At 38.7% G+C, this 25,500-nt stretch overlaps 1 protein-coding gene across 1 annotated transcript in view; it reads right to left on the minus strand.

Annotated features, from left to right (window-relative positions):
• Positions 1–1,091: 1,091 nt before the first annotated feature.
• The window catches only part of LOC307025463 (transmembrane protein 132D), a 134,733-nt gene continuing 110,324 nt past the window's right edge, over positions 1,092–25,500 (minus strand). The window contains exons 6-10 of the mRNA XM_079660160.1: positions 18,937–19,080; positions 13,366–13,574; positions 8,911–9,223; positions 3,908–4,099; positions 1,092–3,439 (exon numbers count right to left, since the gene is read on the minus strand). Of these exons, the coding sequence (XP_079516286.1) occupies positions 2,354–3,439; positions 3,908–4,099; positions 8,911–9,223; positions 13,366–13,574; positions 18,937–19,080 (1,944 nt within the window). The 3' untranslated portion in view covers positions 1,092–2,353. The remainder of the gene's footprint in view (positions 3,440–3,907; positions 4,100–8,910; positions 9,224–13,365; positions 13,575–18,936; positions 19,081–25,500) is intronic.

The raw sequence follows: 25,500 nt of genomic DNA on the forward strand, positions 1-25,500 counted from the left end.
CCCCAAACCATGATGCTCCCTCCACCATACTTCACAGTTGGGATGAGGTTTTGATGTTTGTGTGCTTTGCCTTTTTTTCTCCACTCATAGCGTTGTGTGGTCCTTCCAAACAACTCAACTTTGGTTTCATCTGTCCACAGAATATTTTGCCAGTAGTGCTGTGGAACATCCAGGTGCTCTTTTGCAAACTTCAAACGTACAGCAATGTTTTTTCTGGACAGCAGTGGCTTCCTCCATTTTATGACCAACTTATGCAGAAATCCAGGTAATTCCAAAGGGTTCACATACTTTTTCTTGCAACTGTAGATGAGAAAGCATCACCGTGCCCTTATTCTTACATCAAATGTTTACGCTTAGACTTTCCTTGTAACCTGGGCACATCTCCAATGCACAGTTCTCTGGCTTTGCTTTAATTAGGGTGCAAATTATATCTGAGGAGATTTATAAGTACAGCAAGTGGGCAAGACAAATTGCCTAGGAAATGTCACATTAACATGTAATAAGACAGAACTAAGTATTCTCTAATTAGGTTGCCCTTTCAGAAAGGGGAGCATGTCTGTGATCCTGTGGAAAAGGATTTGAAGCTTTTTAGGGCTCTGACACATTTGGCATAGAACTATTTTACAGTTCATTATGTTGAAAAATTATACTAAACGGTATGATGCTTAATGCAAATGATGTTTCTTATGCCTAATTGTGTTACAGATTCTACTGGATACTGCATCACTTTCTAATAGGGATCTGCTCATTAGGGATGTTCCGATTAAATAATTTTGTATTTTATAAATCATTCAATAATCCCTATCCAGTATTCTTTTTCCCCTTGATAGTACAGCTGCACTTCACACTTCAAGTCCATTATATTCTGTTCATTTAAATCCAATTAAAATGCCAGATAACCCTCTTTGTAATTTTTGTGGATTACTTCTCTTCTTTTAAAACTGCCCTCTAGTATTACTCACTTCATTTTGAGTTGTATTAAAGCAATGTTTGTATATTCCCATAAACCAGTCAGATGAGTAAAACTAGACGCAACGAGTGAACAATACGAAAGCCAGACCAATGAATCACACATGAGCATGATGGAGAAGAGTCACCTTCAGTTTTAATTAGTCCAGCAGCCAATTTTAAAACAGAGATAGAAAAAGATGGACTCGACTAATACTGACATTTGACAAAAGGAGTGAAGAGATCAGACATTGGGCCTCACTTCAAAGTTTGTTGATTCACTTACATGACTATTAATCTGGGATCCAAAATTTCATACACAGTATTTTAAGATGTTGACTATATTAACCGATCTCCACCTAGACCGTACAAACTGTAAACTGGACTCATTTTTATGGAACATTGTAAATGAACATACATTTTTTTATGTGATTGTCGATTGATTTTCTTGATGATCAATGTTTCGTTAGTGTTGAATGTGACTTAATTCCTTTTTTTCAATATGTAGTATCAGTAGTAGTTTAAAAAGTCTACTCTCTGTAAGGTATGCAACTGAATCAAAGGGGAGGGGAGGGGTGGGTCGCATAAATAATAAGATTAACATAAGAAGGGAACATTTATGGGCTGACACAAATCATTAACTAAAATCAACATACAGAAACAAACCCAAAACCCAACTTCAAGAAAAACGCAATAATATTAAACTGACATGTCTCCAGAGGTATTGGTATTAGTTATCTACACACTTTCATTTCAGATCAGACACACATGCCTCCTCTTCAAAAATGTCATGCATGGATCTGGTTTCTGGAGACAAAAAAACTAACTACAAACAAAACCAAACCAAACCGCACTTTACAAAATATTACTATACATATAATACCTCCAGATCAAACTCTGAATTTATATACAATAAAAAAGTTATCTTATCTCTTCTCTCCTAGAATCTATAACTGCGGACATGTGGTACAGAGCAACTCTTAAAAAAACGAAACAAAGCGCAAAAAAGTACAACAAATACAACATTAAAACAAGATGAGTAAATAAAGAAAAACAAAGTACATGGCGCATAGAAAACTGAAATTGAACCTCAATTAAAGACAAAAAACGTACATTTAAGTTAAGCAACAATATCAAATTCACATTTTCCGCTTCATAACTATGCTGTGGGGTTGTGGCAAATCATGTCCCGTCATGGTCCGTTGCATGACCCTTTCTGACAACTGTCATAGAAACAACAAAAGCTGAATGCACTATCCTGTTGTCATGGTAACCAGTCCAACAGCAGGCCCAGTCAGTTTTTTGCGACCATTTTTCTTTTCCCACCGCCAACCCTCATCCCCAACTGATTCTGAAGGCATTCAGGTGAGTTTCTCTTTAGTTCATTGAAAACACCCAGCACCCCCTATACAATGTTCTTAATTGCATTCTCATTAAGCTTGTCCATGTAGTCCCTAAGTTCCTTTGAGTCCCCGAGCTCAATGTCCGGACATACCCATTTTATCTCACTGGTCTGCATTAGTGCTAATGGGCTGAGCACAGGACAACCATTACTGGACCTGACATTGGAAAAGGTTGTGAACTTCACCCTCTTTCTCTTGGTGGTGGGTGAGTTAAGGGATTCATTTCTGTGATCCCTCCCACTCAAACTACAGCCTCCCACACCGGTATTTCCACGCTGGATACCTCCATTCAATAGTTGACTCCCCTCCTCTAGGGTAGCGCCCAGCTCGTCCTGCTGCTGCTGCTGCTGCAGACAGAGCCCCTCGTCCTGGCCCAGCCAAACCCAGTCGTGAGCATGGGGCATTGTCTCCGTGGTCTCCAGGGTCAGCTGCTTGCTACGGTACTTGTATGCATAAGATATGCAGTTAATGAGAAAAACCAGGATAGCAAGGCAGAAGACTCCAAGCAGAGCATACATCCCAATCTCCAGGTCTGTCAGTCCTCGTCGGGTAGGTAACAAGTCGTCCACAGTGCTGCGGCTACGAGGCAGCTCTGCCTGGTCTGGGAATTCTGATAATTCGTTTGGGACCCTGGCCCCGTTGTCTGCTGATAGACGACCTCCATTAGGTCTCACTGGGACATGGCCCTTGATTGTTGTGGCGCCACGGTTGACCAACCCAGTTTCCATGTCTGAGATAGATCCACCGTAATATGGAGGATCTGGACGTGTACGCCGGTCTCCTGGTTGTCTGTATTGCCCTTCCGGTTGACCAAACCTTGTCTGTATGTTTGCCATTCCACTGGCTAAGATAGTACGTCGTTTTCCCTTCTGGCACAACACTGACGGGCTCATTTCAACACGCACAAGCAAACCCTGTCCTTCCCCCTTGGCAACAATGATGGGCCACTTCCACGCCGCACTGCGCTGCACCGCCACCACCCGTTCATCCAAAGAGGTGGCAGTCAGAATAAAATGGGAAGGGTTATAGTTGTCCAGAGCAGTCATGGATCCATCACTGAACTGAAGCCAAGCACTAATGAGGGACTCCTAAGGAAATACACACACAAACCGAATTTGTATTCACTAAAACAGAGAAAATAACCCTGTAAATAAAATAACAGTAATCGGCTCATTCTAACTAATGCATAATAATGACTAGAGAAAACTGAGAGGCAAAATAAAGCATTAATTACAGTTGAAAGGCTCACGGAAACAACTGGATATGGAGCCATTATCCTGAAAGCTAAATATGCTTTTCTCTCTAAGGGAAGAGACGGTAGACCTTTTTCATTTGAAATTCTAATTACAGGAATAAGAGAACTGTTCAGTGGTTGGATTTGGAAATCAAAGAGATGGCTTTACTATATCAAGAGGGAAATAATTATAAAGTAAATATTGCGAATGCTCCATAAAATCCCTTTCAGCCATGGGTTTATAAACTCAATACAATGCAAAGTGCAGTGCTAATACGGTTAAGATTAGATTTTCCCTTATTTGGATGCATTTCATTCGTACCTGTTGGAGCGAGTCGATGACTTCCTGTGTGGTTGCAGTGGCGACAATGGCCCTGTTGCTCCCTGGGCTGAGCTGCAGGGACAAAGAGAGTCCAGAAACCAACTGCACCCCCAGCTCCGTCACACTCACTTTATCATCCAGCACCCTGATACTCCTCTCAGCCAGGACCGATGATGTCAGAGGGGACAGCACCTGCAACAAACAAATCAACTTGCTACTCACGGTGGAACATTAAGAACCAGGATGACATTGTTACTATGAATGAAGAGGAAGAGCCTATTTTCTAGCAGCTAATGTTGTTGACAATGATGTCCCTACAGATGATAGAATGTCCTGTCCAGGAGCCTTCCAAGCCAAAGACTGCACTTTTATATTGTGTTTTATCAAAACTTGCCTTTGCAGTTGCTTCAAACATTAGTCAAACATTAACCATTTAAAAACAGTTACAAATTGCTGTTGCAAAATACGTTTTATAATTTGACAAGGCTATGTATTTCAACATTTTCAGATACTAGATTATTCCCATTAGCCAAGACTAATGCTTTTTGATTCCTTTACTATACCTCCCTATTCTTGTTTGTTTTCTGGATCAATCAAACATGTAAATACAATTAAAGTTGCATTTCCTCTGTATTCTACACTCACTAAATTAAGTTACAAATCCACATGCACATCAACTCTGCATTGTGATTACCAAACGCACCGAACATAAAACACTCCTAAACTCACATGCAAACCTATTATCTCCACCGCACAGTTCTCCATCTCCCTGAGTTGCCAGAGGCGTAAGCATGTAAATAGTTGTGATATTGTTATGTGATGAGAATCCCTCCCATCCGCTCCAATTAGGGCTCCAGTCTCTCCTGCATCCGCCCCCGCATGGCTGCATTTACCAGCCGTAATGAACTGTCAGCACTAATAACTGCCTCGTTCTACAGACCCCTTTTCCCTGTTTTTATCCCTTTGGTTTACCTCTTGTTTTCCCCCTTTTGCCTCCCACACAGTGAAACTGATAATCTTGAATATTAAACAACGCTTAAATCAGTGTCGTCTCATAAAATGGGAAATTTGGTTTAACCTCATCTCTGGGATGAATGTAAAGGTTAAAAAGATAGACTGGGTGGTGATTATCACTCTTAAAAATAAGCATGCACACTGATTGTCTGGAAGTTTTTTGTACTGATAAAAGTAGAGCATAATAAGCTGTGACACGGAATGTTCATCAGAAACTAATGGGCTATGGTTAGTTAGAAATCATGGACATAATCACTGCTGCTCTTCTGCTAAAGGTTACACTTAAACCAGCAGCATATTTGCTCCACCTTTGGCTGTGTAGATTCACATCATTATCGGCTAGTGACATCTGGCTGCATTATATTTAAATCTAATCTAGCCGAATACAACATATGCTATATTCTTTGCTCATCAACCACTAAGGCTTAAGAACCTTAGAAATATATGCAGGTAAATGTGTGTAAACGTCAATAAGGTATTTTAAACTTGTTTTTTGGTGCTTTTTTCTTGAATTTTCTTGGTCAATTCGAACTTCTGATATTTTAAGAACTACAACAGACAACATTCACCTAAAACTGTAAACAGTATTTATTTACCTATTTATTTATAGAAAAACCATTTACAGTATGAATCAGTATGTTTATAACGTAAAGGTGTTTGTATTATACGTATACATAGTAACTGTAAATTGCCCGCCAACACCTACTGACTGCGTATGGAGCAAGAGTTAGAAACCCAATGCTGTTGGCAGAACAGATCAATGCAAATACTCTGAACAGCATTGGCAATGATTTTAACAATATAATACATTTGAAGATATTTTACACATGGTCTGAAGAAATTGCTAAATTTGTTGTTCACTTCCTTTATGCTGTAATAGTCAGCAAAGTTGCAAAATCTGGCAAAATAAACTGGTGCAACCAACAATGTAACATATAACCCAGCACTTCCTAGACCTATTTCTGTTTGACTCTTCTGTAGAGTTAAATGGCGAAATGTGTTTTGCATGCAGAAAGTCTATCCATAACATGTCAGAAAGATGGTCCTTGAATGAATTCTTTCATTTCTCCTCGGACACCATTGAACTTGCAGCACAGTATATTAATGATCACATTACCAATTCTATGGCCACTATGGAATCTTTTAATACCTCAGTGGACTTTTGAAATCCTTTGCTGTCATTTAATTGTCAAGCCCAAGTCCTTCATTGTAATTCTGAACATTTTGATCAAAAATAAAACTCCTAATGCGTTCTGTATTCAAAGCCCTTGGACATTGGAGAATGGAGTGTATTGGTATTAACACTATGTTTAATGGATAATTGAGCAATGGCTCCTTCTATATATATTTTTAGAGAAACAAGCTCTCAATTTCACATAATCCTTTAAACAATGTTCACATTAGCTTATAGATTGTCTGTAAACCAGTACATTAACAAACAATAGGCATCAGTCCACACATGCAAAAACATTAGCACCAAAAAGGTAAAAACAATAGTTTGGTATACAAAATGTATCTCATTAACTCAATTGTTTGATTTCTAAAATGTCACAGCTTGGACTTAAAACACTTTTGAGATATTTTCCTAATTGGCTTCCGAATACAAATAATAGTAAATCAAAAACATGTTCTCCATAGTTCTTCTCAACCAATGTTAAAATAAAAAAAACATTGTGTAACTGCTACTGCATTGTTCATTATTTGCTGATTATATGAGTTATCCTGGGAAATCCTCAGCCCATAAGTTGCTGAAAGGTCAATGTGTACCTGTTTTGGAACCGCAGTATCTTTCAAAAAGACTGATTTAAGATGCCTAGAAGGAGCCAATAAAGGATGGTATGAATCTGTCCTTCGCATTGACTGTGAAAAAGATTCTAGTAAAACAAAAAAAGAGGTCACGGCAACATGGTGATACATGGTTTGTGTTGTTCTAAGGAAAATTAGGATGGCCACTGGAATACGGAAACCTGGTGGTTCATTGAGATCATGCTTTGCTTTCTCAAGAGTTTACATGTTTTTACTGGATTAAGCCCAGAAGCGTTGTCTTAAATCAAGTGAATGTTTTCCATCAGAATGATTTAACCTTTTCCACAGACTACCTGACCAGCATACCAAAGACTACGCTGAAAACATAACTAATGCTTTGAGAAAAACATGTTGAAATAATCGAAGAAACATTACATATTCTATTCCTTCTGTGGTATTGAGTTCACTGACAGAGTTTGCGTTTTAATGATAAAGGAAATCATCATTACCCTGAGGGAGAGCTAGAACAAGCTGCTCTGTAAATAAAGCTTTGTATTACCTGCAATGGCTTTAAATCCAATGTAATTGTACAGATTTCTCTTTGGTTACTGCAGTGATAATGCTTGGATTTCTGCATCAACAATCTGAGAGCACTTGTTCTGCAAGGTTGACCTTAAATGTGACTGAATTAAACAGATGTCATAGTCTTTGTAATGTAGTTGTCAATGCTTTGTTTGTCTTTTGCTTATTTGCCATGAAAAACGAAGTAGCTTCTGCCACCATAGCCAAGCGAGTATATAGCCAAATGTATAAAGGCAAACAAACAATTGCCATTAGTGACATAACATCTAGATCAGACAAATGCAAATATACCACATTATAACTTTGAAGCAATTTAAAGGTGCACCTTTTAAGTTTCTCTTTCTTTCCATTTCATCAGTATCAGTCTTAGCACTCAATCCTAAATATCTTTTCATTTAGTTTTCCTTCTATTTAAACCATGCCCCTCATTCATGCAATCACTCCTGCAGTGCACTAAGCTCTACAATTGATAAATAAAAAAACGAGATTATGATTCCACTCCACCGCTTTCACACAGTGTTGTTCTCTGTTGTGCTATCTTGTAAATGCCAGATTGGTGTTGATTTACAGTGCGAGCGGGCACGCGTGTCGTCCTGAGCTAACACCTGGTTGTAGTATTACAGAAATAGGAGAGAATGGGGGTGTTTGTGTGGGCGTAGGTAGAGAAAAAGGAGGGAAAGAGAGGCCGTATAGGGGCAAGCTGTCATTAGACTGGCCTTGATGCTATGTTTCTCTGTCAGCTTAAGATAGAGCTTAAGTATTTGTGCTATGCTGCGATCAATGTTGTTTTTGTACTTCCTTACCTTTCCATGGCCAAACATGTCTTCTTTCCCCTCTATATTACTTCCAATGGCTTATGTTGCTTTTATTTTCTTTCTGTACTATCTAGTTTTTTTTTTGTTTTATGCCTCCAGACACAGAGCAACATTTGCACTCATCAGAGTTTTGTTTATGGCTAAAATTCCTTTCACCTTGATGCTCCATGATCACAAGTCAGTTCATTAGCTTTTAGAAGCCTGCTGTTGATCCTGGACAGGTAGTACATTTGTGAACTCAACCACCACAACATTTTAGAAAGTCTTAAAGCCTTGTAGAGCTATGAGCTACCATTTATAAGTTACACATTTGTTCAATTGCTCAGGACATTTTGATTTGTGGAGCTTCTCCTTTCCCCATGGATTGTTTAATATCCTGTTTTGAACCGAAAATAATTTTCTCAATGCATTTGCCAACTTCCTCTGCAATGCCTCCCATATATCCTTTTTCTACACCAACTCAATGACTGTTTCTTAGTGGAAAAAACATACCAGACGCATAAGAGCTTTGAGGCCGCATAAAGATTGAGGACGTTGGATTCAGAAAAATGCCACAAATGCCATGTTATTCTGAGTTGACTTAGGAATAGACCAAGTTTTATTTGTATTAATTGCACATTTAGTTTTGCTGCTCGCAAAAGCTATAGTGCAAGGTTTTTTGTCGACCGAAATGTGTGTTGACACAACAGATGTGTCAGTCAATACTGATTGCTAAGGGCAAAAATAGCTCCCCTATCCAAAAAAACGACCTCAAACATGACCACGTCAGTCTAAAAACTGAGGAAAAGTGAAACAAAATGGGAGTGTGCTTATCAGGCAAACAAAAGACACACACTCAACACACACCTGTATTTTGGTGATCCCAGGGCTCAGTCCTATAAGGACTTGGCCATCCAGCAGTTGTGCGACCTTCGGGACCTCCACCCTCAGAGAGTCCTTGACCATTTGTGTGACCTCCACCTGCCAGTCGCTGCCCAGCAGGAAGTTCTGCTGGCCCTGCCCCTCCTCCTCCGTGGCCCCTTTAACTTCTCCCGTATCTGCTATAAAGTGTGTGAGGACGCGCAGGGTGGTGCTCTGATACTGCGCCACACAGCCGCTGTCTGCCCTCCCGCCAGCTGCATCGTCGTCTCCCTCTCTGTCGTCAGTGACTCTCTCATACCTGCATCAATGGGAAAGAGTAAATAATCAATGAGAATAAAGGATTGATCGATAACTTCTGAAAGAGACAGAAAGCATACTTGTTGCTGAAGAAAAAAGTAAGGAACACACTTATCTGTATATGAAAACAAAACTGAAGGTCATCACCAGCATAATTCAACTTTTTTTTAAATCTCAATTCACTTTAGTCCCAGTTTTCATTATCACCATTAATGGCCATGAAGTGCGAACCCTCTGATGTATTTACTGCAGCCGATGCCTCCACTGTGCTGCAGGTTTACTCGACCTCCCGAAAGTCATATGCTCCCAGTGTTTTCAAAAATCCATTAAAAACAGCTTGCAGAGACAAACTGCTGCCTTTCTTGTTTTCTCATTTTCTTTCAAAGGGCATCTGATATTTTGCTGTATGTCTGCCATTTATTTAGCCCACGGCAAACGCTTTGCAGATCTCTGAAAGATATGTTTTGTAACAAATAAATGCAAACCCAGTCTGGGAATTTTGTGACACTTTCCCTCTGATTTAAGTCACATTTTATAAGGCCTTTTATCACTTTTACAGAGCCACATTAGAGTTCGGAAGGTCGCAAATGAAAGACAGGGTTGGAAATTGGAGAAATCCTGCAAAGAATAACGAAAGAGGGCTAAGTGGTTCCATCTGCGATCTAATCAGACATCCACACATTGATAGAAATAGACAGCTCGGTACAATTTAAAGTGGACCTATCATGCTATATTTGAAACATATATTGTAGGGCCATACCTATACAAAACATGTTTGTGAAGTTTTTTTTTCAAAATACCAAACAAATCACCCATTGTAGCCATGCCTCATACTGCTCAAACCCCTCTTTTGCTGCCCTGTTGGAGAAACGCAGATCTTGGGTCCTTAGCTTGAAAAAAAGAAAAGAAGAGGAGGCGGAGCTAATGCCTGATCAGAATTCTACCGGAGATAAAGTTAAATTCTGCTGTGATAAAACGCCATCCTGTCCAAACCACGTCAAGGATTATTTCTGAAATAGTATGGAGCTCAAATGCTTTTTCTCTTGCAGGTTTATCACAAGGTGAGTTCCTTTTTTTATTTCCTGCTTTTTAAACACATGTGCTCTCCAGTACAGGTTAGCTCTGAGTGTTAGCGAGGCTTGCTAATGTAAACAAAGACGTCCAAAACACGTCAGGCATTGTTTCTGATAGCAACTTTCTGTGGGTCCGCTGCCGATTTCACTTCAGTTCGGATATAATCTGTAACCCTAGTTGTACACCCGTTTTCAAAAGATTTGGGTACGGAGGAAAAGAGAGGGTTTTATTTTCTGACGCTGCGTGAGTTCCCCGACGCACAGGGGACACATACAGTATTTATGTATAAAAGACATCAAAAAGTGCATTTCGCATGATAGGTCCCCTTTAAAGTAAAAACTGTTTCAATGCCATTACTAAGCAAAATGTACATAGCACATACATGTTTAACTGCACTTATAACATTACAAAACTCAATGGGATAGATAAGAACAGTTGATATCCTACTTTGCTATATTAAGGATCAAATTGATTCTGTTCTGTTCGTCTAGTATTTTCTAAGTGGGTTGTCCTAAATCAAAAGTATAATGTACCTCCCATAGGTTGTAGGTTCCAAATATTTTCAAAAATACATAAAAAACACTTGTAGACAGAAATTGCTCCCTCAACTTCTACGATACATCATACCCAGCGACAACATAGTGTATTTCTTTGTCTCAATGCTAAACCATCTGAGCTGCAGTGACGGGTGAAATGTGGCCTTGGGACACAGATCTGCTCTAAAGAGTAAACCTTGTTGACGATGAAAAGAAACATTGCTGTAACTGTTAACCGTAAACATCACTCTTATCCATCCACAACCTTCATCTTCCATCGATCTTTATCACCACAACGGTCTGTTTTGCTCTCCTGTGCATTGCCATATCTCTTCCATGGCTGACTCTCACTCTATATTTTCGATATTATTTTCTAACTTGACTTTCCTGTAATCTATTTTTCAACTCCCTCAGTCTGCATTTCTCACCTGTATCCTCTGTCCCTCTTCCAGCTCAGCCTGCATCTACCTCTCTAACAGTCATGTGGCCGGGGGGGAGTGACAGTGACAGTTTCCATTAGGTTTAATGAGGCATGGCCGGTCAGGCAGAAAACGGGCTGACAGGTTAACATGCTGTGGCCCAATGGCTTGGCTTAGTTCCTAACCTGCCTTTCATCCCCTCCCCTTCCCTTCCTCCCTGTCAGCTGAGGGATGGCGGGCTAAACCAAGGTGACATTTGTGGCTGGCAACAGAAACATGAGGTCAGGTCATGTTTGTCGCGGTGAGTGACAGGTCAGCCAAGGTGTTGCCGTGCAAAAAGGTGATGAATGTGAATGGGCCTCCACGCACACAATGATAAACAATGCCAAGAAACATTTTATTTTTCTTCATTGTGCCTTTGGTGTTTCCACCTCGTTCATATCGTGCATTTTTTATGAAGTGATGCACTTGACAGGCCTGACTGATGGGATCAGGCATGGACAGCAGAGGGTATTTGTATTACAGTGCCACCCTGTGGAGTCTAGGAAATTGGAAAATATCACTGCAGTAACTTTGAGCTAGCATAGTAAAAAGATGTTTCCAGTAAAGAGGTTCTGTGCATATAAAGAATTTTTAAAGCAGTTATTTCTATAACATCCATTGTGAGTGTTAATTTGCCAGGCCTATTAAAAATCAGATTTCTTCACACAGCCTTATCCATCAATCCCAGGATTATTTCCATTTATTATTATGTACAAATTGGGACTTCACGTTCTCACTTATTGTTCATTTAAATGCTATCAATTAGGGGACCTATATTTCAAAGACGACATCACATAATTGCTGTTTTCATTTCACAGTAGGAATTGTGCATGAATGTAATATCCTGGCTCTAATGAACTGGGTATGGAACAATTTAATTCATTTTTAAATCACAAAAACTGTGCTTTTTTGACTTCACCATAGTTACTGTCTAAGATCACAGTGAATAGTAATTTGTAAAAAATGCTATTTATAAATATAAATGAGTCAGTGTCCATCAGTGATCATGTATTTTTATTATGAGGGTTATTTCTTATTTTAATAAAATGTATTCATAGTTCAAGAAAATATTTGTATTAAAACTCCCTGCACACTTTGTCCCTTTTCAGCCTTAGGAATTTTGTCCATGATCTGTAATGCTCAAAATTATAACTCATTTCTTATTCGGTTACTTTTTGGCGGATAATATTCGACACTCGTTACACCACCTTTGCAGCTGCACCTGCATTTTATGCCTCATATGTCTTCAACCACCTTTCAAATCCAATTTAATGCAGCCTTCATTAATTTAACCAAGTGTCAAATGGGATTCTCATTCAGGCAGGGTTTTTTAAGACACATCTCCTAGGTTAATGACCTAAATAAAGCAATTCAGGATATGACCTTGGACTATTTTAATATGGCCAAGTTGTGCGTTTAAATATATGTTACTGGGAGAAAGCTTTTCTATTAAGGAAGGAACTTGTTCACAGGTTAAGTATTGGTTTAAGTATTAAACCATTTAGCTGTGAATGTAGTGCTGCAGTTATATTGAATAGGTGTAACATGTAGCCGAATACAGTGATGGAATATTCTGTAACTAAATATATTTGACTGAATGCTGTACTTGCATAACATTTGAAGTTACGTTTACTTTACATGAGTGATTGTATTTAATGCTGTTTTTTATTTTTAATATTGAAAGCCAGTATTGAAGCTTTTTATTCATAACTATTATTTGACAACTTTAAATTCAGATTATTAGCTAATACAAAATAAAAATCAACTAACAAGCCAACATTTATATAAAAGTTAACATATCCAGCAGAAATCATTACATTTTTTAAATTAAATCCACCTTTACCGGGTGTAATGGAGACATTTATACTTATCATAAACCATAAATTGCATTTATGTTATTATGAAATGAGCCATAACCATTTTGTACTTAGAGTTCTAAGTACTGGAGTAATGGCATCAGAAATACTTCAGTAAGATATTAAAGGCAGGACTTTAACTTATAACAGAGTATTTTTACACTGTGGTATTGCTACTTATTCCACCACTGACAGTTTATGTGCCACTGGCCTTACCTCCGGTTGCCTGTACTAGCGGGGACCCTCCAGCCTTTGATCTGGCTGAGCTCGGGGTCGGCCACATCGATGAGGAGGGGCAGGCGGGGCATCCACACGCTCATCTCCAGCTGGGCGCTGAGGAAACTGTACGTAAAGTTGAGCATCACCCTGGTCCTTCCTCTTGTCTCCTTCCCGTTGACATACACATAGTCACATCGCTCTGACACCTAGAGAGAAAAGGGGAAGATTATACGAGCAGGAGCATAATAGCCAAACCTAAAAAGATACAGAAACAAGCTAATTATTTAATAACAGCTTCTTCAAATGTATTCTTTATAACAAATGTGTGTTTCTCATTTGGAATGCTTTAAGGAAGATCAAGGTGTTTTCTTGGTATTTTGAAATGCTGGATGGTGGAAGAAATTGCTTTAATGAGCCCTCGAAGTCTTGAACATCTCCTGGCTTTCCTGTGTGTGTGTGTGTGTGTGTGTGTGTGTGTGTGTGTGTGTGTGTGTGTGTGTGTGTGTGTGTGTGTGTGTGTGTGTGTGTGTGTGTGTGTGTGTGTGTGTGTGTGTGTGTGTGTGTGTGTGTGTGTGTGGTTGAATGTAAGCAGATGCATCTTTATTGCACATGCACACAGGACAATGTGTGCAACTAATTAATGTGCCTTTGGTCCAACTTAACAGATGGAGCTGAAAAAAGAGGAAAACCTTCAGAGCAAAACTCTTGCTCGAACCAAATTACGATTGGCCGCATCGGTTACCGTGGTTTCTCAGATGCATCTCCAACAGGGATACATAGCAGGGACATAAGAAATGTGTTTTATGTTCAGAGCGCCAGAAGAAATATTTTCTCAATCTCTGTCGTCAATGTTTGTGTTTGTAATCACTTGCAATTCAATTCAATTATTTCTATCTCAAATACCATCTTAAGCTTGATTGGCACAACTGGTCATTTCAGCACATGTCTTCACGGAATTGCCCCTTTGTAACAAATCACCAGAAGACTGTCATCTGTGTCCACTTCTTTGCATATAATTTGGCAGCTTTACTCTCAAATGATGTCGGACCAGCCTCCTTGTCAGTACTCTCCTCCTCCTCCTCCATTTTCTTTTCCTCTTTCTCTCCCACTCTTCATACCAAAACATCACTGTAACTCCTACATGTTCAGTCTTTCTGTGTTGAGAAAACAATGTGCTTCAGAATTATACTAAGTGGTGAGGGGAAGGTTTAAGATTTGAAATGAAGTTTTCTTTCAATGATTGGTTTCAGAAATCAAATTTAGGTTCACAATCAAGTCATCTGTGGCATGATGAGAAAACAATATACAACCCACATCTGTCATGTGTTTTACTGGCTATTGAACATTAGCATTGTTGAGCAGAGCGCTAGTGATAGGATCAACAGTGCAAGTCCAATGATGAATTTGTACGATTTCATGGTCGTTATTAACAATATCAAACAATTATTAGTTTGATTAACTGGAAAAACAAGTGCTTGATGCAAATAGGTCTGCCATCTTTTTTACATGATTAATCAATAGGCGTACAATTCATTGTCAACACTTTACTTTTGAGATTTACTTATTGCCAAAGACAAAAAGACTAACATTGACTGTTCATGGCTTTTTAAAATGTGAGGTTTTTCGGCCTAACAATATTTGATACCGTTTTAATTTAAATATAGCTGGGATTATAGTCGAGCAGATATAACAAGACATATGAAGGAATCAAATTGAGTACTGAGAAATTATTATGGTCATTTTTAATGACACATAAATGACTAATCCTATCAACAAAGTTACAGCCTTCAATGCATTTAACAGCTTTTAAGCTGATTCAGGCAGCAGAGATAAATAATACAGTAAAATACTTATCTGATATTGACAGTGCTCAACAATTCCTGAAGGTTTTATTCTTTAGAAGTGATAAGAGGCCTAGCCTAAATCTATTTTTAAATGTAGAGCAAAGTGCTTTTGGAAGGAAATAAAAACTGTGGCTTCTCTTGTTGTCTTTTATAGTATTTCATTGGACAGAAGAGCACTGCAGTTGTGTCTTGAAATGAGTTGTACACTACAATATGCTAGGTACATGTATTATATTTCATAAATGTAATATAACAAAAAAATCCAGTTTACTTACGTATTTGAATAATTACAGCTCTCGTTGTCTGTGAACAGTTGATGCGAGTTACAGTAATGATAACGGATCAGATACTTTAGTGAATGTGTCTATTTGGTAGGTGTGTTCACATTGAAGTAACAGAAACACACACATAGACGACATGCACCAATGTGCAGGCTTTCAAAGGGCAACCATCCAAAGAATGAGCTGAAAAACTCTACTTCACTCCTCATTGAGTCTCTTAAGCCTCTCCTCTATTTTTGTTCCTTTTGCCATGTTCATTTTCTCTCTCCCCCTTCTCTCTCTTTCCCTCTCCCTCCCTGTCTCCCACCCCAATGCTGAACACATTTTCTGTCAGCTCACTTCTACCTTTCAATCTGTAGTTTTGTACCACTTCCGTATCTAAATTCTAGATCCATCTTCCCGTTATGAAAGTCATCAGAAATGATAACCATAAAGATTTAATTGTGATCTCTCGAAGGTGACATCCCCCGCTCTGCATGAGCAATGTATCACTGTGAATGTGTCATGAGGCCCTGCAAAAATCAATGTCACTTCTCAATGGAAACAATCCATTGTTTCGCTAATAATGCAGTTTTCGAAATGATGCAGAGTGGCAAACACAGATAAGACACAGCGGGATCAAATTCAGTGTGAGGCATACGCGGATGAGTTTGTGACTGAAATTATATCTGACAAAAAATGTCTGTACTGGGACAATTCTGTTGTGGCTGTTTTGTAAAGTATGTCAAGATTTCTTTCATTCCCCTCAAATATATTTGTCGTAACAGGTGACACATTCAGGGCGCTGAGCAGAAGTGCATTTTTTCTGCTTCTTGGACCATCAAGTATGTTCGGTTTCCATCATTGTCAACTATAAAGATCTCTTAAATATATAAAGTTAATTGTAGTAGGAGGCTCAACTGTTTATTAATACACCTTGTGCTCGACATCATGAGAACAATCTAGTAAAACTCGAACTGAAACTGAATATCTAAACACATGCTTGTTTTGATTTTGTTGATTTTGTCTTAGAATCAATATTCCCCTTCTAAATCAATAAATATAGACAATATTGTCTCATCTTTAGCTTACAATTTAGGTTTTAGGTTTGTTTCACATAAACACTTCCTCACTGCTTATTACCTTTCCCTTTTCTGCGGGAGTAAATTCTATAGTCTACAGTAATAATGTGTTTTGCCACTTGTTGAGCATGGAAATGCCTTGAAAGCCAGTCAAAAGCAGCAATGTCCCACTGAGTCATGGACATGCCTGGCCTCACTTGTTAACCTAAGCACTGCGTATTGCATTATGATAACAGGCAGAGTAGGCCATTGGCATGTAGAAATGGAAACATTGATATCATGTCTACAGGGGAGATGAACCCACAACACAAAAGTCTTGGTGTCAGGTTGGCTGTGACCTAACTAGGGATTGTTCAACATTTGAAAACATGAACTATTTTTAAACTGCTTTAAGAAGTTGAGAAAAAAATCCTTTACTGGCTATGATAAATGAGCTACGTCGGCAAGATTGTGCTCATGCCATTGCATTATAACGAGTTGTTAAGCAATCAATTAAGGCTAATGATAACATTATCTCTTTAAAGGAGAGGACTGGCCGTAATGGCAGTGATTAATCGGCTGATTATTTTTTCGTTTAAACATTTGGTCTATAACATGTCAGATACGTTTTCCCAGTCTGAGGCAGCTTCTTGACATTTCTCGTGTTGTCAAAACCCAAATCACTGAAAACTAAGAAAAACAACAAATTACACATTTGAACAATTTGACAAGCAGCACAATCAGATTTTTGGGCATTTTGGCTTTTAAATGACTTGATTGATTAGGCAATTATTAAATAGTTTTAGGTCAATATTGTGCTCTACAGCCAAAGATACAATTTGTATCTTTTGGGTCAAATGAATCTAAAATAACCACCATCTTGGTATGTTCCATAGTTTTAAGTTTACATAAGTGTTTTTTATGGGGTTAGGTCACCAAGGACTCGCTCCATTAGTTTCAGTGAAACAGTGAGTGAGGATGGAGATGCTTACTGATAAAAAAATATGTTTTATCTTGGCTTCCGTTTGAAAATAGGGTGGAGGAAGGAGGGGCGAGCATATTATTCCAAAACTAGCCGGGTGGGCAGGGGAGTTTGCGACTGAGGTCAGCGTCACAATGTGTGGTACTTCTACAGTGGATAATTAAACCCTTTGAGAGATCTTCTGCTTCTTTTCTCTCTGATATGCATGTACGGTACATAGAAAAACAACAAATCCGCTCTAACACAAGCACATTGCAACATTATTCATTTTCTACTCAATATTAAGAACACTTTTTTCACATTTCTCTCACTTATTTCCTGTGTCTTCCTTTACATAATACTATAGGGACATGTTGAGGACCAGATATTATATCTGGAGTTTTTATAGTAAAAAGCTCCACCTTTTACTTTAAATATTCGATTGTACTCGATTTGTTTTTGATTGACAACAAACCCAGTGTATCATTTCCCCAAAGCATTCAGTAAGGATTGAGATTAATTACCTACGCTTTCAGGAAGCCATACATTTACAGAGATTTAAAACTTGCACGATAGAAAATCAATCAACCATTTTATCACTTTTTTATGGTTTCTCAAAGTCATATTTTTGGCACGTGGTGATGAAATTGCCAACAGGAGCAGTTAAGAAAATAAGTTATTGTTGGTGCATTCATTAAGCTTTGAAATAACAAACTTTTTAATGCAGGAAATGACCTAATTTGAGGGCCTTTCATTTTTTTCAATAAATTCAATAACAATATTTTAACATTTTTCTGGAGGCAAGTGAAATAAGCAAGGCAGATTGGAGTTCCAATTTTGTAAAATATAAATCCAAGCTTCTGTCTTCTTATTTTGGTTCAGACGTCAGCTTATATAATAAAAAAACAAGACATCTTTCTGTTTTCTCTCTTTCTATAAAACACTGTTTGTGACAATGCATCAAAATAGTATTCTGAAAACATGCTGACTTTATGATTGTGTGTTTCATGTTTCATGATCTATAAAAGAAGGTCTGCATAAGTGAGCCCAAGATGCAGTTGCACATACACTTAAAAGCACAACTCCAGAGAAAAAGCTTAAATGCTTTCTTTCATCAGGCTGTTCAATAAGAAAGGCACGTTGTTTCTTTTATTTGTTTTTCAGACATTCCCAGGTATCGATTTCACACCTGAGGAGAACCTCTCAATTTCTGGCATACCGAAAAAAAAAGAAGGGAAAGTCAGGCCTTATTTTGCTGTAGAAAATGTAGCACCTGCTTCTCCGACTAATGGGCACAAATCACTTCAACAACCCGGCTATCTTTTATTCATCCTGCTCACCCACCCACGTACCACTAAAAAAAAAAACTTAGCATGAAGCAGGAGACACATTGGAAAAAGGTAAAACAAAAAGCAGCTGCTCAAAACACGTTCCCCACTAACCTTAATAACCTGCTCATCTGTTGACTTGCACTCCACTGACTCGGTTACATCAGAGACCGCTCCGTCTGTTCCTACGGTAACTACCTTCACCGGCACGGCCACCGTTCGCCCATTGAGGACAGCTGTGTTGAGGATCTCAGTGTCCTGCCGGGGAAAACAGAAATACATCAATCAGTTTTAGCGCTAACAACATAGTGATCCTGGGGACTAGCAAATAACACAAGACGGATTCTGAATTTTATATCAGTATTCAAGACTTTCTATTGATCTATTTACATCACGACACAGCATACACTACCATTTATAGGAATCCATAGCATGAGGTTGTGTAAGAATTTTGAACAAGAGAAATTGTGTTTGTGTGATGCCCTGGTTTAGAGACCATTGTCCCTCGACGAAAGCCAATGGGATATTTCCATAGAATTTTTTAGCACTACAGAAATGAAGGTATCTGGCAAACAAACGTTAATTATCCTTAGTTCTCCAACATCCTTAGTTGTTCAACATTTTGAAATAGCTAAACTGGGGATGACTAGTCTCTAACTAAGACACAGTTTCTAAATAACCTTAGACATCTTCCGCCTGTCTTTAAAGCAATTGACATAATTGCAGGTATACATACTGTGTAGATTAGATTTTGTCGGTAATAACCCTTGAGATAAAGCTCCAAGCTCTTATGGGAAACAAGATTGTATGCTGTCTTGCTAGGATTAAGATAGAATGTAATGATAGAGTGCATTGAGATTTCTCAAGGTCTTATTGAGTTAATAAATTAAAGCAAACTTGGAACTATTTTAAACCATGGGTAGCCTCCACCTCTGTAGTTATTTTCAAATAATGTCCTAATAACGGTCATTTGCTAATATTGGTGACATTGCATTAATTATTTAGACCAGGATATTTTTCACGGCAGCCCTTGCTACTGTAAAACAGTCAATACAAAAAACACATAGTTACAGACATAGAACACAAGAGGATTCATGAATTAAAAGAAAACTAAAAATTAAGCATAAGGGACCAACATTTCCAAAGGGGATTTAAAAAGAAGTATTCAGGTTAAATTACAAGCATTTTAAGGAATCTGCCTTAAATAATTTCAATATGGATCGAAAAACACTTTACAAGGTAAATTAGTTGAGTTTCAATTAATTATCCAAAAATATTCCAGGCCTAGGGTATAGAATATACAAATGCTCTTCCAATTCTGCATGGGCACATGAACGTTTTCCTGAGAAAGAAAAGAAGAGTAATGAAGATTGAGAGTGCTATTTGTTTGTTGTTCCGCCGTGAATGCGTCACATTTCAACCTATCATAGCACTTCTCAAAACACTAGTTACAAAGTAAATAGACACTACACCACAATGGCTAATATGTATTTAGTCATTCCAAATGTCCTGAATTAAATCACTCAGCGAAGTGCACAATAACAGCATAATAAATACAGAACCAGTGTCGGAGCAACAGATTAGAAAAGGCCAATGTGTACTCACAAGCTTTTAGAAGTTTTTCAAAGTAGCACTGACTCAGCTGAGGGGGAGGCTTTTGAATAGTGTCGACCTTAACAGGAACATCTAAATCCCATTTTGTTTCTGGTCCAAATAACACTTCCCAGAGGTGTGTGTGTGTGTGTGTGTGTGTGTGTGTGTGTGTGTGTGTGTGTGTGTGTGTGTGTGTGTGTGTGTGTGTGTGTGTGTGTGTGTGTGTGTGTGTGTGTGTGTGTGTGTGTGTGTGTGTGTGTGTGTGTGTGTGTGTGTGTGTGTGTGTGTGTGTGTGTGTGTGTGTGTGTGTGTGTGTGTGTGTGTGTGTGTGTGTGTGTGTGTGTGTGTGTGTGTGTGTGTGTGTGTGTGTGTAGTCTACTTACAAAACTTAATCAAACACCTTATTTTTTTAGGTCCAAGACTTCTTGATTCAAGCTTTTGTTTCCATCAAAAGCCCTTCACATCACATTTACTTTGGAAATGTCTTGAAGGCCAACATGGTGATGAACAGCCATGAACTTATCTATTTACTGCTAAAGCGCTAATGTACTGTGATGACTGTCACTTTGTGCACTTAATAAATGTCTCAATCTGACACTGTGCCACAATCAAAATGTAACTGTTCATTTACTTATCAATTAATATTCTACACTGCTAGGAATATATAAACTTTGTTGGTTGGACTAATAAATGAAAAATAACATGAGCTAACAAGTGTTCCTCCTTATGTTGGCATTTACTACAAATCTTTAAGCATATACTATAACAGTAATACTACTTAATTCAAAGTTGAAATTAAAGTACCAGAAATATTCTTTTTAATAGATGCATTATCTTCCCTTGTCAAGACCTGGCGCTTACATTACCTAGAATGCCACCCAACTAGTGTGTTATCTCCTATTATAACACTGCTTGCTTGAATACTTGATTCTGATTGGTCAATTAGGACATTACAGATTGTTAATGCTCGCTATCACACTTCTGCTAAGCGCCACATGACTGTTGCGATGATGGCTAAACTATCCGCAGGGGCCATCATTAATGACATCACTGACCGTCCCTGAACATTATCCTTTTCCTTGTAAAGATTATTGAGCCTGAAAAGTATTTTTACACATTTTTGTTCACATACAGTATGAAGTAGTACTCCACAAGACCTTTAAACGCATGATGTGTATAATGGTGCAGTTCCCCTTCAATTAAGGATTTGCAGTGAAATAGTATCATTCACAATCATTTTAGTCTTTCACAGCTATTCCCCGGTACTCCTTTCAAGCGGGAAAAAAACACAACTTCAACAATGGTACTTTATGTGAATTTGCAGGCGTCAAAGAGATATCACAAGATGCACTTGAGAATTGAAGGCCTTACAGAGAAGCAGGAAGAAGATAATGAGATCAATTAAGACAACGTCTGGTAATCCTTTAGCTCTCAGTGCGTTTGCTGTACAGACGATGTGCTATAACAGTGGATCCTGATCATCACAGCTTAGTTTCAATGAAAGACAGCTAGGAGGCCTACAACTTTGAAAGGCAAACGAAAAATGGTCTCCAGACAGCTCTTTGTTCATCCAAACCGGTGCCTCACTGTTTTGATTTGTTTCTTCACCCTCATGCTCCTTCGTAGAAAAAAAAGCCATAATTTAAAGCTCCGGTGGAGATTAAGGAATCTTTAGCCAATTAAAAAGAGGTATTTTCTCACTTTTTTCTTTTGCATATTTTCAGTTTTCTGATAGCACTGACATCTGTTTGGAGGTTATATCCTCCAGAATGTCAATAGTCCAATCTTAGATACTCTTTGAAGGATTAAAGAAGTCGTCTTTTTTCCCCCCCTCTACTAAAGGTTGCAATTTTCCCAAAGTTGTCACTCAAATAGCGCCAACTCTGGTCACACACCAGACTGTTTAATAAAACTGTCCACATTACGTCTTCTTTGCTCATGACTTAAAATGAAGATCAAGACAATGGGTAGGTGGACAATTTGCTACCTTATGTTATCGTGAAAAGGTAAGAAACAATATTGAAATGGAGTAGTTCTTTCCCTATTCTTACTCACAATCTCAGACAGGACTCCAACTTTCTCCAACACATTATGCTATACGCCTGCTAACGCCTGGCCTTTGAGACCTTTTACCGAAGCTTATCCCTGTTCCCTTGTGAACAATCAACACCTTTGCTCGTAATCTATTGAAAGGAACGAATGTACCTTCTCGGGAGACACGTAAGCGTCTATAAAAAGTGTTTTGTGCTCCGTACATCTACGGGTCTCTTCTCACATTATGAGCCATTAACACCAGAACAACAGTATAAAAAAAGAGGGGTCTATATAAGCTTCGACATTTATTACGGAGAGCATTTGTGCCATAAAGAGTGTAATATCGAGTGGGCTCTAAGTGGAATTTAGCGAGACAGCCAGGGTGATTCATCGGTAAAAAAGGAGTATTTTCTTTCCATGAAATCTGCCCTTCCGACACTTGCCATCTTCTGGCTGCCTAACACACCCCTGGGGTTATATAGGAGTTAAATGCATGTTCTATTCATGAAGCCTATTTGTACACAATGCAGATAATCTCTCTCCAAAGGGCTCCATTATTGCCTACACACACATATGCTACATTCACACCAATGGATCATAGGTATAAGCACATATGGCACACACAAACACACCCTTGCTGCCCAGCTCATCAACAAAGAGTCCTGGCTCCCTGGCACAGCAGCTTATCTTAGCAACATCTCATTGCGGTCCAGGGAAGAGAGCACGGAAAAGAGAAGAAAGGCGAGAGAGGGAAGAATCGATAAAAGACCATTACGCTTCTGTGCAACAGGGATAAAAGGAGGGGAGTGTGTGGGGGCTGATATGGTTGCGGATGAATGATGTGTAAGGGAGCAGACAACCTACAGCAGAACCTCTTTTAAAGAATAGTCACTGTATATGGATGTCAGCAAGCTCAAGGACAGGGGACACACTGGTGCTGGGAAATCAAAGCTACAAAACTCTGAGCAATATACTGTATATCTCCTGAGATCTGACGACTGGGTTGCCATGGAGGATGTTTGAAACCACCTTTCAGTTTGTCTTCCAGCTAGCCTGAGGGCAATTTCATCCTGGAAACTGCCACTATTTTTATAGTTGATTCATCATTTTTAGAAACCCATACAAAAAAGGTGTATCACAAAAGACTCATGAGGCAATCTCAACTATTTGAAATGCTCAAGGCTTCGTTCTTTTTTGTCAGCGTCAACTCTCAGTGAATTCCCCTTGCCCATGTTCACCCCATGTTGCTTTGTCATGATTTTATGACACTTAAAATAATTGCACTCTTATTGAACATCTATCCATCAACATTATATAGAAATGCATGAGTTGCATTTTATAGCAATTACTTCATTTCGAAGTTTTCTACATCAGCTATTTGTGACACCAAAAAACACAATTGTATACATAACTTATAAGGATACATGGATGTAATCAGATTTTCCCTCGTGTACCAGTGAAACACAAACGATGCCTAAAGTTATACAATTCCAGATTTACTCAAGGTGAAAATTGCCATTTGATTTATGCGAATTAACGGGAACTCACAGGAATACAATGTCAACATAGGGGTTGTCTTTTCACATTGTATATAGATAAATTCACCACAGTAATATATTCCAAGCTTGCATGAGAACATGTAGTCCTTTGAAGGCAGCAGTATTATTAGTGTGGGCAGTATGGTAGAGAGAATGCACTGTGCAGTCTGAGGGTCTTAATTTTAATGAGTATTTATTTAATGGTATGCTTGCAAACTACTGTACTGTATAGTGCATATATTCATATCTACAATTAAATCAAAGGACTTCATTTAACAGTAAAAAGCCTAGAATTTGATGTTGTATTACCCCAAAAAACCAGATAGGGTAAAACATTTTTTTAAATCCCAAAAGTGCCAAACTTAATTCCTCTTGGAATTTCTCTGGGCAATTTTAGGGAATTTAAAGAAATGTTTCCAACCTTTGCAAGTCCATTGATACAAATAAATACATTGATTTTACCCATCTGGTTGCCTTCAAGTCCATAAGAGTTCGACATCTCTTTGTACAAGTCACTTCAGTACACCCTGTACCAGAGAAAGCTGTAAGCCCAGGAGGAGACATCAGAGAACACTCATAACTAATGCTATATATTTATAAAGAGGGGGAGGAGAAGGAGACATCTGAGATATGTTTAGCTCAGATCAGGGCCGTCACCCCTGCTTAACACATCCAGCAATTTATTATTCATTGACTGAACAGATTCCTCAGACCTCCTTGAGACCCGCAGCTCAACCACTCACTAACCGGCTTTGATTGACATTACACTCACAGGCCTTGTAAGGTGTTGGCCTACAGTGCTTGTGGGGGGGAATTATCCCGCCAATGCAGCACTCGGCTATTCACTTCGTATCAATTATCAATAAAAAAAAGTGTATTCCCTCCAGCAACTATGCATGGTCCCCATCCCAATCAAATACATCCGAGCGTCTCTCACAGCCTATAGCAGAAGATGAAATCAAAATGAGGGCAGGGGAATCAAATCTCCACAGGTTTTCTGCTTCACAGCAGGTGGAGAACGGTGTTCATATAAGCGAATATTTTTATGGTTATGGCTTGGGAAAAAAAAAGGTAGAGGAGCCAAGTTATTCCGCACTGCAATGTGGGAGTCGGAGAGAAGCCGGGGGAAAGGTGCAGATAGCTGAGATGACGCGGGTAAAACATGACTTTGTTAAAGAAGATGTCAGTCATTTCAGGTGCTACTTTTGTATCTAGAGAACTTCAACTGTACATGCAGCGAGTAAAACGTACAGACTCATTCTCCAGTATCATGTCTCTCTTTTGCACGTACTGCATTCTCAGCAACAGTGAATCAGAGGTTAGGGTACAACATGCTGAATAATCAACTCCTGTGTCTCCACTTATTTAACACAATTGGCAGGGAGCTGTAATAGCAGTATTAGCAAATAAAGAATTTGGAGGGGAGGCAGGTTGGGGGCATTTTGCCATGACCAGGAGTAAGAATCACCATTATTGATTATTAAATCAGGACCTGCGGTGATTTATACTCTCG

Source organism: Notothenia rossii (genome assembly GCF_949606895.1).
Source record: "Notothenia rossii genome assembly, chromosome: 11".
Lineage (NCBI taxonomy): Eukaryota > Metazoa > Chordata > Actinopteri > Perciformes > Nototheniidae > Notothenia > Notothenia rossii.